Source organism: Corythoichthys intestinalis, chromosome 17 (genome assembly GCF_030265065.1).
Source record: "Corythoichthys intestinalis isolate RoL2023-P3 chromosome 17, ASM3026506v1, whole genome shotgun sequence".
Taxonomy (NCBI): Eukaryota; Metazoa; Chordata; class Actinopteri; order Syngnathiformes; family Syngnathidae; genus Corythoichthys; species Corythoichthys intestinalis.
Window position 1 is genome coordinate 8,751,994 of NC_080411.1, and position 13,309 is coordinate 8,765,302.

A 13,309-nucleotide genomic window follows, 5' to 3' on the forward strand; every position below is an offset into this window, starting at 1 on the left:
CCTAAATGCATGATGGGAAGTGCAAGCATAACTGCGTCGTGGTACCAATTCATATATCTTCTCTGCGTTGGGAAATAACATAGGGTGTTAAGAGAAAGATCAGCTAATACCTTTCTTCCCCACATTGCTTCCCACGATTATTCTAATCGTTGGGAGAGGGATTGTAAGGCTTTAGCCATTTAAAAAAAAAAGGCTCCAAAGGCTGCCAAAATTCTCTCTACTCATTTTACTCTGCCTGTTAGCTCTTTATACTGTATGGGTAAAATGGCGCCATTATAGATTGAACGCGACAATGCGTGAGTGGGTCGTGCAGCGCATGCGTTAATTGCGTTAAATATTGTAACGTGATAAATGTAATAAAAATTCGCGCCGTTAACGCGATAAATTTGATAACCCTACCTTAAGCTTAAACTAGAGACTCTGGAAGAGTGTAACACATTATGTCTAACGTTAAATACAATTAGAAAACGATTTAATTAAAAAAAATATATATATATGTAAAAAAGGCATGTCCGATATTTTTTTGCCGATTCCGATACTTTGAAAATGAAGTGATCGGACCCGATCGATCGGGACATCTCTACTTTTAACTACTAGTCCTGGATCTGATGGATGGAGGAACTGGTTTGCTCAGTGGAAGGTTGACTCGCACTTGGTATGAGGGAATACAACAAACCAATGGACAGCGTGGTCTCAAATTTTGACCTGTTTACTAATCATGCCGTCAAAATGAGAAGAATTTTGAACAGGAATTTTCCAAATCATTAGCTTGGTAGCTTAGACATATCAGTTTTGAATTTGGAAAAAAAAAAAAAAAAAAAAAACTTAATTGTATAATTCCGAGGGATTTGGTGAATCGACATGTGAAACCACTGCTATAAATGTTTGCGCGGTTTTAGTTAAAGCAGATATGTTTTTTCATCTGTGTGATTTTTATAAAGATCGCATTTGATGGTTATTTTAAGCAGAAATGTGAGAAATTCCAAAAGGTTGATACTTTTTCATACCACTGTATTGTGCATGCCCAGATAAAATGTTAAGTTATAAACAAAAACTTACCGTTTGTCGTTGTTGAGGAATTAATAGGCCTAAAATGTAGTGGATTGGACGTCGAGCACAGTCAATGGCAGGCTATGAGTGCCTTGTAATGGTTATAAAAATGAACAGTTTGAGCATGAAATGCAAAAAATGTACATAGTGTAAGTTTTCGATTCCCTCCCGCAGCGGTTTCAGCATCGAGTTGGCATCGGCCCTGACCGTGGTGGTCGCCTCCAACATCGGGCTGCCCGTCTCCACCACCCACTGCAAGGTAAGCCGGATTTAGTCGCGTAAACAGGAAGTCCGCCAGACTCACCGGGAACATTCTCCACAGGTGGGTTCCGTGGTGGCCGTGGGCTGGCTGCGTTCCAGGAAAGCGGTCGACTGGCGCCTCTTCCGCAACATCTTCATGGCCTGGTTCGTCACCGTGCCCATCTCGGGTCTGATCAGCGCCGCCATTATGGCCATCTTTATTTACGCCTTTAAAAACACCATGTGATGCTTTCTCGCTCTCCCCGGGAGAAGAGAGTAGACGACCGCTTCGGCGTGCGCCGAGAGGAGTCGGGCGGGGTTCATATACGTTTAGCTTACCTCCAGTCAAGGAGGGGGGGATACCTAGAGCTGTTTATGGGACCTTTCATGTTCACGGCTGCATCATGTAAACAGCCTAAGTGTTGCTTGTTTCACTCGGGCCTCCCATAGAGAACATCTACAGTTCTTTGTTCTCACTTATTTTTTTCTAATTTTGTTTTCTTACAGTTCTGTAAATACAAGTGATTTTTTTTTTTTTTTTACATAATTCAGAAAAAGAACAACTAACATGCAGTATTAGACTTGCTAATGTAACGTTCCTGTTATAAAGCGCTGGAGTTGACATTGATGCAGGAGTTATTTTTAAGATGGAATTAAGGTTATTGCTGTGGAGAAGGATTCTGCCCTACTTTCAATTGACGTTAGGACTCTCATACGATGGGAAACTGTTGTATTCACTACATTTGAAAATGGAAGAAAGCAAATTGAACGTTTTGGCTAAAGAGGAATGGACGGAATATGATGAGGGTTAGTGAAGGGGGGGGGGAATGGTTGGAATTGTCACTTTAAAATCTGACTTTTGCCTTTATTCTCAGAATTGACTTAAGTGGGAATTGTGACCTGGATTTTAGAATTTTGGGAAAGTCAGAATTGTTACCAAATCAGCGCTGACTAAAGTCAGAATATTGAGAATAAAGTCGGTCTTACTTTAGTTCGACTCAAGACAAGTCGGAATATTAGAATTTAAGACTAAAGTCAGAATTCTGACTTGAATCTGAATACTGAGAATAAAGGGTTAACTTGATTTAACTTTAGTTTGACTTAAGTCAGACTGACTTTACGTTGTCTTAAGCCGAACTACAGTCAGACAGACTTAAGCCGGACTGACTTTACCGACTAATGTCAAGTCTGACTTCAACTTAAGACAAATCGCAATCTTAGAACTTTTAGACAAAAGTCAGAGTTCTGACTTGGATCGGAATACTGAGATTAAAGTCTAAAACTGATTTAGTTTGATTTAAGAGGAACTAAAGTCAGTCCGGCTTAAGACAAGTCGGACTCTTAAAACTTTAAAGTCAGAATTCTGGCTTGGGTCGGAATACTGAGAATAAAGTAAAAAATTGACTTAAGTTCAAATTAAATCAGACTGACTTTATGTTGTCCTAAGCCGAACATAAGTCAGACCGATTTAAGTTGGACTGACTTAGTTTGACTTGAGAGGAACTGAAGTCAGCTTGTCTTGTCAGCTTAAGACAAGTCGGAATCTAAGAACTTTAGACTTGAGACTTTTCTCAGTATTCCAACCCAAGTCAGAATTCTGACTTTAAAGTCAAGATTTGACTTTAGTTTGACTTAAGCCGAACTAAAGTCAGACCCGAAATCAGTCAGTCTGACTGTTTGACTTAGTCGTTAAAGTCAGTCCGGCTTATGTCAAGTGTGACTTAAGTCAAACTTCGGCTTAAGACAAGTCAGAATCTTAGAACTTTAAGACAAAACTCAAGAGTTTTGACTTGGATCGGAATATTGAGAATAAAGTCAAAACTTGACTTTAGTTCGGCTTAAGTAGGACTGACTTAGTTTGACTTAATAGGACTAAAGTCAGTCCGGCTTAAGACAAGTCTGAATCTTAAAACTTTAGACTAAAGTCAGAATTCTGACTTGGGTCGGAATACTGAGAATAAAGTCAAAATTTGACTTAAGTTCGACTTAAATCAGACTGACTTCACGTTGTCCTAAGCCGAACTAAAGTCAGACCAACTGTTTGACTCAAGCCGACTTTACCGACTAATGTCAAGTCTGACTTAAGTCAAGTCAGAGACTTAGAACTTTTAGACAAAAGTCAAGAGTTTTGACTTGGATCGGAATATTGAGAATAAAGTCAAAACTTGACTTTAGTTCGGCTTAAGTCGGACTGACTTAGTTTGACTTGAAAGGAACTAAAGTCAGTCCTGCTTAAGACAAGTCTGAATCTTAAAACTTTAGACTAATGACTAAAGTCAGAATTCTGACTTGGGTCGGAAAACTGAGAATAAAGTCAAGACTTGACTTAAGTCAGTCCGGCTTAGTCAGACTTCAATTTAAGTCCAAAGTTCTAAGATTCTGACTTGGGTCGGAATAATGGGAATAAAGTCAAGATTTGACTTTAGTTCGACTTAAGTCGGACTGACCAATTTGTCAGAATTGACATTAGTTGGACTTAAGTTATACTTCGACTTAAGTCTAAAGTTGTAAGATTCCGATTTAAGGCTAAAGTCAGAATTCTGACTTGGGTCGGAAAACTGAGAATAAAGTCAAGACTTGACTTAAGTCAGTCCAGCTTAGTCAGACTTCAACTAAGTCCAAAGTTCTAAGATTCTGACTTGTCTTAAGACCAAAGTCAGAATTCTGACTTGGGTCGGAATAATGAGAATAAAGTCAAGACTTGACTTTTGTTCGGCTTAAGTCGGACTGTCTTTACTTTGCCTTAAGCTGGACTGACCGACTTAAGTCTAAAGTTGTAAGATTCCGATTTAAGGCTAAAGTCAGAATTCTGACTTGGATCAGAATACTGAGAATGAAATCAAGACTTGACTTAAGTCAAAGTCCATCTTAAGCCTAACTAAAGACAAATTGGAATCTTAGAACTTTAGTCTAAAGTTCTAAGATTCTGACTTGTCTTAAGTTGAAGTCAGACTTAAGTCGAACTAATGTCAAGTCTGACTCTAGTTTGGCTTAAGCCAAACTAAACTGAAGTCTAGATTTCATTCTCAGTATTCTGATCCAAGTCAGAATACTGAGAATAAAGCCAAGACTTGACTTTAGTTCCTCCTAAGTCGAAGTAAAGTCAGTCTGGCTTAAGACAAGTCGGAATCTTAAAAATTTAGACTTCCAAGACTCTTAAGTCTCAACTTTAGAACTTTATTCTCAGTATTCCGACCGCTGACAATTTTTTCCTTTTCTCCACTGGCCCAAATCCTTTTCCGTAGGAATGAGAACATTTTGTGTCTGTTAGAAATATTTTTCCATTTACACCCAATCCAACAGAAAGTTAAAGAAATGGTTGACTAAGTGTACATTTCAGCCTTGTGTTGGTGACAATGCAAGCGGTTCGTGTGTTATAGAAATTTCCGAAGTGTGGCATGTTACGTTTTTTTTAGGATATGCCGATAGACTTTGAGCCTCAAGTATCAGTGCAGCTATTAAAACACTGAACAATATTGTTACTTGAACCGTATGTTAAAATAAGAATGTTCTGTACTCCTGTTTTAGCTTCACGCTATCGACCCTCGGTTTAATCTTCCAGGCAGTCGTCCAACTGCTTGAAAAAAATATTCTCGAATGAATTTGAGGACAAATATGTTGCATTCCATCTGTACAACTGTATGAATTCATTTCACACCTGTTCATGCTCTAGTTGCCTTAAAGTATTTCATTTGCCTTTAGGTACCAAAGAATTGTTTTTAATTTAAATAAATGCACATGGCATAACACACTGAACCATATTCTGGATGGAAAAGGAAATATTTTGGTTAAGTTGTACAATAAAAGTTGAGTTCTGAGTGGAAATTTTCTGACCTTTCATGCGGGAGTGGGAACCTCTTGTTACCCCGCGATACAACGATTGATACATTGGTCAGGAAATCGTTGTAGGATATTTTACAAACAACTAATAAACAGAAAAACAAGCTTCTGCTGTGAATTGGAATGAGTTTATCACTAGTAGACGTCCAATCCATTTGAAGTGGGAGGGTGGCAGCGAATGAACGAACGTTCATTCGCTGCCATCCCTCCCACTTCAAACGGATGGGACGTCAGTGGCAGCCAATGCCAGGCAATGAGGTCATTTTGGGCCATTTACCAGTTGATTTTCAGTTACTTCCTGTTGATTTTGGGGTATTTTACAGGTCACTTCCTGTTTGTTTTGAGTTACAGAACAGGAAGTGACCTGGGAATCACCTAAATGAGTTGGCAGTGACTCAAACTCAACAGGAAATGAACAGCAATTAACCTGTAAATGCCCCGAAAATCGGACAGAATGAGTGCTGCAACAATTAATCGATTAACTCGAGTATTCGATTAGGAAAAAAAGATTCAAATTAAACGAATACTCCAAGCAGTAAAATTTAAAGTGGCGTTGTAACGGTTTATTTTGAAAGTTTGCATGTATTTTTGTTGATTTGGGTGGATACACTGCTACCTCATTTCACATGGCTGAATCCATCTGCTCCCTTTTAAGACCAACATAAGCTAAGTTTTTGAGTTAGATTTTTTTGAATGAATTCGTAATTTAGTTTAAAGGTATATATGTCTGAGCCATTTGTGAAAAGCATTGTAAAAAAGCATTAGCAGTTTATAGCATTTAAGCTATCGGACTTTTGCTATGAAAGTTAGTTAGCCAATTGTTCTTTTGTTGTTGTACATGGATCCTCTTTTTATACATTAAATATATATATATATATATATAAATATATTTGGGCTATCAAAATTATCGCGTTAACGGGCGGTAATTAATTTTTGAATTAATCACGTTAAAATATTTGACGCAATTAACGCACAAATGCCCCTCTCAAACAGATTAAAATGACAGCACAGTGAAATCTGTACTTGTGTTTTTCGGAGTTTTGGCTCCCTCTGCTGGCGCCCATGAGCATTGTGTAAGTAATTATTGACAACAATGGCGGGCTACTAGTTTATTTTTTGATTGAAAATTTTACAAATTTTATTAAAACGAAAACATGAAGCAGGGTTTTGATATATAATTTCTATAACTTGTACTAACATTTATCTTTTAAGAACTACAAGTCTTTCTTATCCATGGATCGCTTTAACAATGTTAATGCCATCTTGTTGATTTATTGTAATAATAAAGAAATACAGTACTTATGTACCGTATGTTGAATGGATATATCCATCTTGTGTCTTATCTTTCCATTCCAACAATAATTTACAGAAAAATATGGCATATTTTATAGATGGTTTGAATTGCGATTCATTTTCAAGCTGTAATTAACTTAAAAATTGTAATCGTTTGACACCCCTAATATATATATATATATATATATATATATATATATATATAGTGCTGCAACTATTAATCGATTAACTCGAGTATTCCATTAGAAAAAAATATTCGAACTAAATTTTGTTGTTTCGAGTATTCGTTTAATTAAAGTGGCATTGTAATGGTTTATTTTAAAAGTGTTTGCATTTAGTTTTATTGATGACGGTGGATACACTGCCCTCTGGTCTGCCTCTTTTCACATGGCTGAATCCAACTGCTCCCTGTTACGGCCAACATAAGCTAAGTTTTTGTTTGAGCTAATGTTTTTTTTTTATGCATTCGTAATTTAGTTTATAGGTATATTTAGCCATTTTTTGGGGAATATGAACAATTTGTAAAGAGCATTGTAAAATGAAAACAAAAAAAAGTTAGCATTTTATAACATCTAAGCTAGCAGACTTTTTCTATCTAAGTTAGCCAATTGTTCTTTTGTTGTACACAGATCCTCATAAAAAATATATATATATATATATCGTTTGAGGCCCAGGTATTTAAATTTTTCATGTTCCTTATCCGATTACTCGAGTATTCGAACTAACTAGTCCATCGATTAATCGACTACTAAAATATTCGATAGCTGCAGCCCTAATATACATATATATATATACTGTGTAAGGCTCAGCTCAGGTAAAATTTTTTATGTTCCTTATTCGATTAATTGAATATTCGAAATAAATAGTTCATCGATTAATCGACTACTAAAATAATCGATAGCTGCAGCCAGGGCCGGCCCAGGCCATTTGGGGGCCCTAAGCAAAATAATGCAAAGAGGCCCATATTTTTGGCCCACCATTTCGTCACAGTGTACTGTGAAACCCATACATGCAATCCAACCCATACATCCATATTTTGTATATTAATCAGATTTTGTTGCACTGCATACTTCAAATTTCTCACCCCAAATGATTGTCAGTACTTTCAGTAGATAGCGCCAAACCTTTTTCGAAAAGAGGGAAGAAAGAAGTTAAGGAAGAACTTTTATTTTTTAAAGCTTGTAATCAAGTCTCAAAACTCACAAAAGTCAAATAAAGCAAACTGTAGTAAACAAAATAGAATACAAATTAAACAACTGCCAAATTGGGGGCCCCCTAGTGGTCAGGGGCCCTAAGCAGCTGCATAGTCTGCGTATAGGCTGGGCCGGCCCTGGCTGCAGCCCTATTTCGATTGAACGAATGCTCCCAGTCTGAATGGATTGGGCATCGAGCACCCTCAATGGCAGCCTTAGTCACCTGAGACACTATTATGGTGTGAAGATTTTGGTAGCAACTTGTTGGTCCCTTTTTTTTTTTTTTTTTTTTAACACTAGGAAACCCAGCAGGGGCAGACGCGGCCTTTCCCAAGACAAATACTCCTAATATTCCCAAGCAATGGCCGATTTGGTCTCTCCTCCGAAAAAAATCCAGAAGTGCTTTTGAACTAGCAAGTTGTTGTCCAACAGACAGCAACCATTCCTATGTAAATTTGTTAGTTTGCGGCCCAAACATTTGTCAGTTCAAGTCAAACTACATTTATTTAATTACATTCATTTATTAAGTTTGACACTTTTTACACATTTTTTAAATCACTTCTCCTATACTCCACACACAACGACAGAAAAAATGGCCCAAATGTGTACATTGTTTTGAAGGGGGGGGGGAGAAGCGTCTTAGAACTGCAATTTGAACGTAATGCAGGAATTGTGTCTATAGTTTAGAAGGACTGAATCGGGGGCATGGAGCATTAATTGTGGTTATTTTGTCTGAAGTTAATGTATAACTACTTGCCAATTCTTAAGCACTTGGGTCATTTTGGCCATTTCTGGGTTTTCCGGGGGAGAGGCCATATCGGCCATTGCTTGGGACTAGTAGGAGTACCAGAATTCTCTGGGGCTTCTTAAACGATATCTCGATTCTTGGCAGGAGCATACCGATAACCTTTGGTGATACAAAGTATCACGACATATCACCATTTCGATATTTTGTCACACCCCTACTTTCATGGGGGGAAATGCAGCACGTGTAGATATGACACTGAAATGAGGTTATTGGCTTTCATGTCAGCTTTATTCGTCCAAGTAAACAAAATACTTTTAATCACAACTTTAAATTGGACTTTTTAGCATTCATTTAGGTTGGTGCTTCCTTACACTTGTTGGTGTCCTCACTCAGGTGCGTCTGTTTGGCAGGGAAAGAAAAAACTTGAATTCCAAGCACTGCAAGCGGCTCACGTGTAAACTCTTTGGATTTAACGCTCACTCAACAGGTTTTGCATAAACGAGCGGTAGAATATGTTGTTACGCACGAGCTGCAAGTACACGTGTAAAACTAACACCGGTAAATACAGTTACAGGATCAATCCAGACAAGTTATCAAGTAACTCATTGACGGCGCTCGACGTCAAAGGCAGTGGAAAAACTGGCATTCGCAGCCAGTCTCCCCGCAAAGTGTTCTCAGCCAAGGACTATAAAAAGCTTTTGACTATTTTCAGCTGACCCAGACCGGCTGCGTCCAGTTTCCCCTCACAATGTGCTGCATTGCATAAGCTCACATTATACCTCTGACAGTCACTTTTACTGCATGTGGTCACGCTGGTTTGCTATGACATTATGTAGTATCTTCTCACCGGGCCCCAAAATGACCTTATTTATATTATTGCAGCTATTTTCAATTAATTTAAAATACTAATAACGCTATTAACTTTTTTTTTTAAATCATAAATGTTTCAACTGCTTTTACCGTTTGACCTTTTTGGTCACTACAATAGACAGCTGTTCAAAAGTTGAACCCTTGAGAGGGCAAGTGACTATTTTCGGTCATTAAAAAAAATATTTACGATAGCTTATTGTTGCCACACACACACACACACACACACACATACAAAAATCAGTACGTTTTTACATATCACATTTTTGAATGTCTTTACATGGTAGTTATTGCATTTTTACATGCTAGCACATTCTTACATAGTTTTAGCCTTTTTACATGCTAATTATGTTTTAACTGTTTTTGATGAATATAGTTCTCACCTTTTTACATGAATTTTCATGTTTTTAAATGCTAGTTTTCCTTTTTACAAGCTAGTCGTCATGTTTTTAAATGTTTTTACATAATATCACATTTTTACATGCTAGTTATCATGTTTTTACTTAACTATCATGAAAATTGTTAAAAAAGGCTGGTTACGTTTTTACATATCAATTTTCATGTTTTTACATTATAGCTACATTTTTACATTAATTTTCATGATTTTAAACGCTAGTTATCATTTTTACATACTAGTAATGTTTTTAAATGATAGTTTTCAGATTTTAACATGCTAGTTACGACGGGTTTACATGCTAGTTAACACGTTTTAAAATGTTTTTACATATCAATTTTCATGTTTTTACATTATAGCTACAACATTATTACACGAGTTTACAAAGTTTTTATATGTGTTTTTAAATGCTAGTTATCATGTTGTTACATTCTAATTGTCACACTTTGAAATGTTTTTACATACCACATTTTTACATGATAGTTATCACGTTTGTTTTTACATAATTATTTTTACATGCAATCACATTTTTGCAGTGTTTTTAATGTTTCTACATGATAGCTACCATATTTTTACACTAATTTTCATGCTTATAAATGCTAGTTATCACGTTATTAGATGCTAGTTGTCATGTTTTTACACAAATTATTACATTTTTACAAGCTAGTTATGACAGGTTTATTTGCTAGTTATCGCATTTTTTTTACATTAGTATAACAATTGTGCTATTTCATCTTTATTAGTGTTCTGTATCGTCACTTTTTAAGAATTATACATATGATTTGTTGTGTAAAATTCAGTTGTACCTCATTTTATTTGTACTTTTACTTACCTGAAGTGCTCCCTGGTTGTGTAGGTGACTGTTGCTGTTGTTCTAAAGGGCGACAATGACGCAAACCATTAGTCTTTGATGTGATGTGACTAGCGCCATCAATGGCACCCAATTAAAAGATAAAATTTGTTCTTCCTCTGGCCAAGATGCATCCTCCCACCAATTAGTTTAGCACTAGTAGACGCCCAATCTATTTGAAGTGGGAGCCCACTGCAAATAGATTGGACGTCTAGCACCGTCAATGGCAGCCAATGAGTTAAAAACTTGACACCATTCCTAAGTTAAATATGCGCTTCTCACCATCTGCCACCATCACCTCTGCGGACTGACACTTTGAATCTGCGCCAAAACACAAGCAAGGCTATGTGAAATTCCACACTGGAGCTGAAAAACACTGGACTTTCTCAAAAGTGGGTTCGGGTGCCACCTACAGGTCGAAGCCGTTCTTACCCTTCTCTGCAGCCCCTGCGTCAGAAGAGCTGGGTCCTCCCTCTGCAGGAGGAACAGAGGGCGTGTTATGTAATGTGGGAGATCTCTGCACGAGTGCGGCATCCCGGCACGTGTTGCGCTCACCTGCTGCGTCACTCAAAAGCTCGACCTGTACTTCCTCTGTGGAGAAAGCAAACTGATCAGGGTCATTGATGACAAATATTTTTTCCTGATTTTATTTTGTTCACCTGATTCATCACTGGATGAATCCTCAGTCTTCACCTCCACTGCTGAAACGACAACAATCACACTAATTAACTCATTTGCTGGCACTGGCGACGATGGATGTTCAACCAAAAAAAAATTAATGAATGAGGATCTAAGTATAGAACAAAAGAACAATTGGCTAACTTGCATAGCAAGGGTCCTCGAGCTTAAATGCTATAAAATTCTAACTTTTGTTTTACAAAGCTCTTAAAAAATCTTTCAAACACATATTCCCACAAAAAAACTGCTAAATATACCAATAAACTAAATTAAGAATGCATAAAAAAAAACATTAGCGCTACAAAAACTTATGTTGGTCTTAACAGGGAGCAGATGGTTTCAGCCATGTTAAATGAATTTTGTCATATTCACTGTTGCCACTAGAGAGCAGTGTATCCACCCAATCAATAAAACAAAATGGAAACACTTTCAAAACAAACCATTAAAACGCCATTCTAATTGAACGAATCCTCAAAGCAGCAAAATTGTATTCGCTTTTTTTCCTAATCAAATTACTTGAGTCAATCAATTAATCGTTGCAGCACTAAACACTACCTATTAGTAGAGTTGCACCAATACAATTTTTGGGCGATTCTGTAGTGTCGGCCAATGCCGGTACTGTGCCGATAAGATTTTATGAAAATAATATACTCACTTAAATTAGAGTTGTCCAATATTATTGGCCAATGAAAAGATTTTAAAAGGATATTGAATAATATCTCTATCGGTTTTCATTACATGTTCTGAGCTAATAGCTTCAAAGTAAATGTAGATGCCTTCTGTCTTAGTACAAGGGCTGGTCACAGCTTAGCAATTCCGATATGCTTATTGACCATAAGTTATCTTCAAATTGAGATACTTGGGATTTGTTATGTGAGCAGACCATGTGCATTCACAGTGCGAATATTAAATGAACGATAATTTGAAAATAATGAACTCTAAACTAGTGTTGCACCGATACCATTTTTTGATACCGATACCATACCGATACCACCCCGTTTATATATATATATATATATATATATATATTTTTTTTTTTTCCCCAAAGAGCTACATAATTGGATGTGAAATCATTGCTAACAAGGCTTTGTCAGGCTGTTGCTTACCTTTGCAAAATAGGAAAAAGTACACTAAACCCTAGTAGACAATAGTTGAATAAACCTTTGGCTCTCAAAGGCCAAAATAGTGCTACATTTGTGAAATTAATAAAACATGTATAATGCGAGCCCAACAGTAAGAAAGTAAAAATAAATTCACAATAATAAACTCTGAATGAACTGAATAAACTTTTTTAAAACCTCTCAAAGGCCAAACAGTGCAACTTTCATGAAATTATTGTCACATTCTGCTGCTGGTTAGATTGTGTTTTGTTGCTGGGCTGGTCGTGGAGCGTTCCTGACGTCGCACCTGAATCCAATGCAGGCTCATCAGCGCAGCATTTAAGCACAGGTGATCTCAAAGATATTTGCCTTGCTGATCGCCATTTGACATCTCGCACTATGGTCTCGCTACATTTGCTTGTTACGCCCCTGAATTGGTTTTTTTTTCTGTTAGTGTGCTGCTCTCATTTGTAAGCTCTACCCTGTGCAGGTATTTGAGTGTTTTTATTTTGGCTTTTTGGCTCGCTGCCTATTGTCTTAGTTAACCTTCGAGTTTGTAGTATTGAGCTCCGTCGACCTGCTGTCACGGACTCCTTTTGTTATTTCTTCTATCCCACAATCGCGTGTTATTTTTTGTTTGCAATCATTAAACCCTTGTATGTATCCCCCGCTTGTTGTCTGCTTCGAGTTCCAACCTTGCTTCCGCATTTGCGGACGCTAACAATTATAGATAAAAATAATTGACCGCAGCATCCCGTCTATTAGCCTCCTTTTTTTCGGGAGGGGGGAGTCCCTTATTTCTATTTCTGAAAGGTGGCAACCCTACTTTGGAAACAGTTCCCAAATTACTGCGGCATTTCTTTCAGTAAAACACAAAAGTAGACGCAGTGAACTGACCAGAGATTGTTGCTCCGGTCCAGCACCCTTCCTCTGGATAGCAGTCCTGCTCTTGCAGGCTCAAACTCGTTGTGTTCGTTCACATTTCGTCTTCAAATGTTTTATCAGGTTCGAGGTATGGAAATTGGCCGATTTAACTCCACATCTCAGCCATTGATT

General features: G+C 37.3%; 1 protein-coding gene across 1 annotated transcript in view; it reads left to right on the plus strand.

The window, feature by feature from the left end:
* slc20a1b (solute carrier family 20 member 1b) overlaps window positions 1-5,115 on the plus strand; it is a 34,299-nt gene extending 29,184 nt beyond the window's left edge. The window contains exons 10-11 of the mRNA XM_057818880.1: window positions 1,225-1,309; window positions 1,373-5,115. Of these exons, the coding sequence (XP_057674863.1) occupies window positions 1,225-1,309; window positions 1,373-1,537 (250 nt within the window). The 3' untranslated portion in view covers window positions 1,538-5,115. The remainder of the gene's footprint in view (window positions 1-1,224; window positions 1,310-1,372) is intronic.
* The last annotated feature ends 8,194 nt before the right edge of the window (window positions 5,116-13,309 follow it).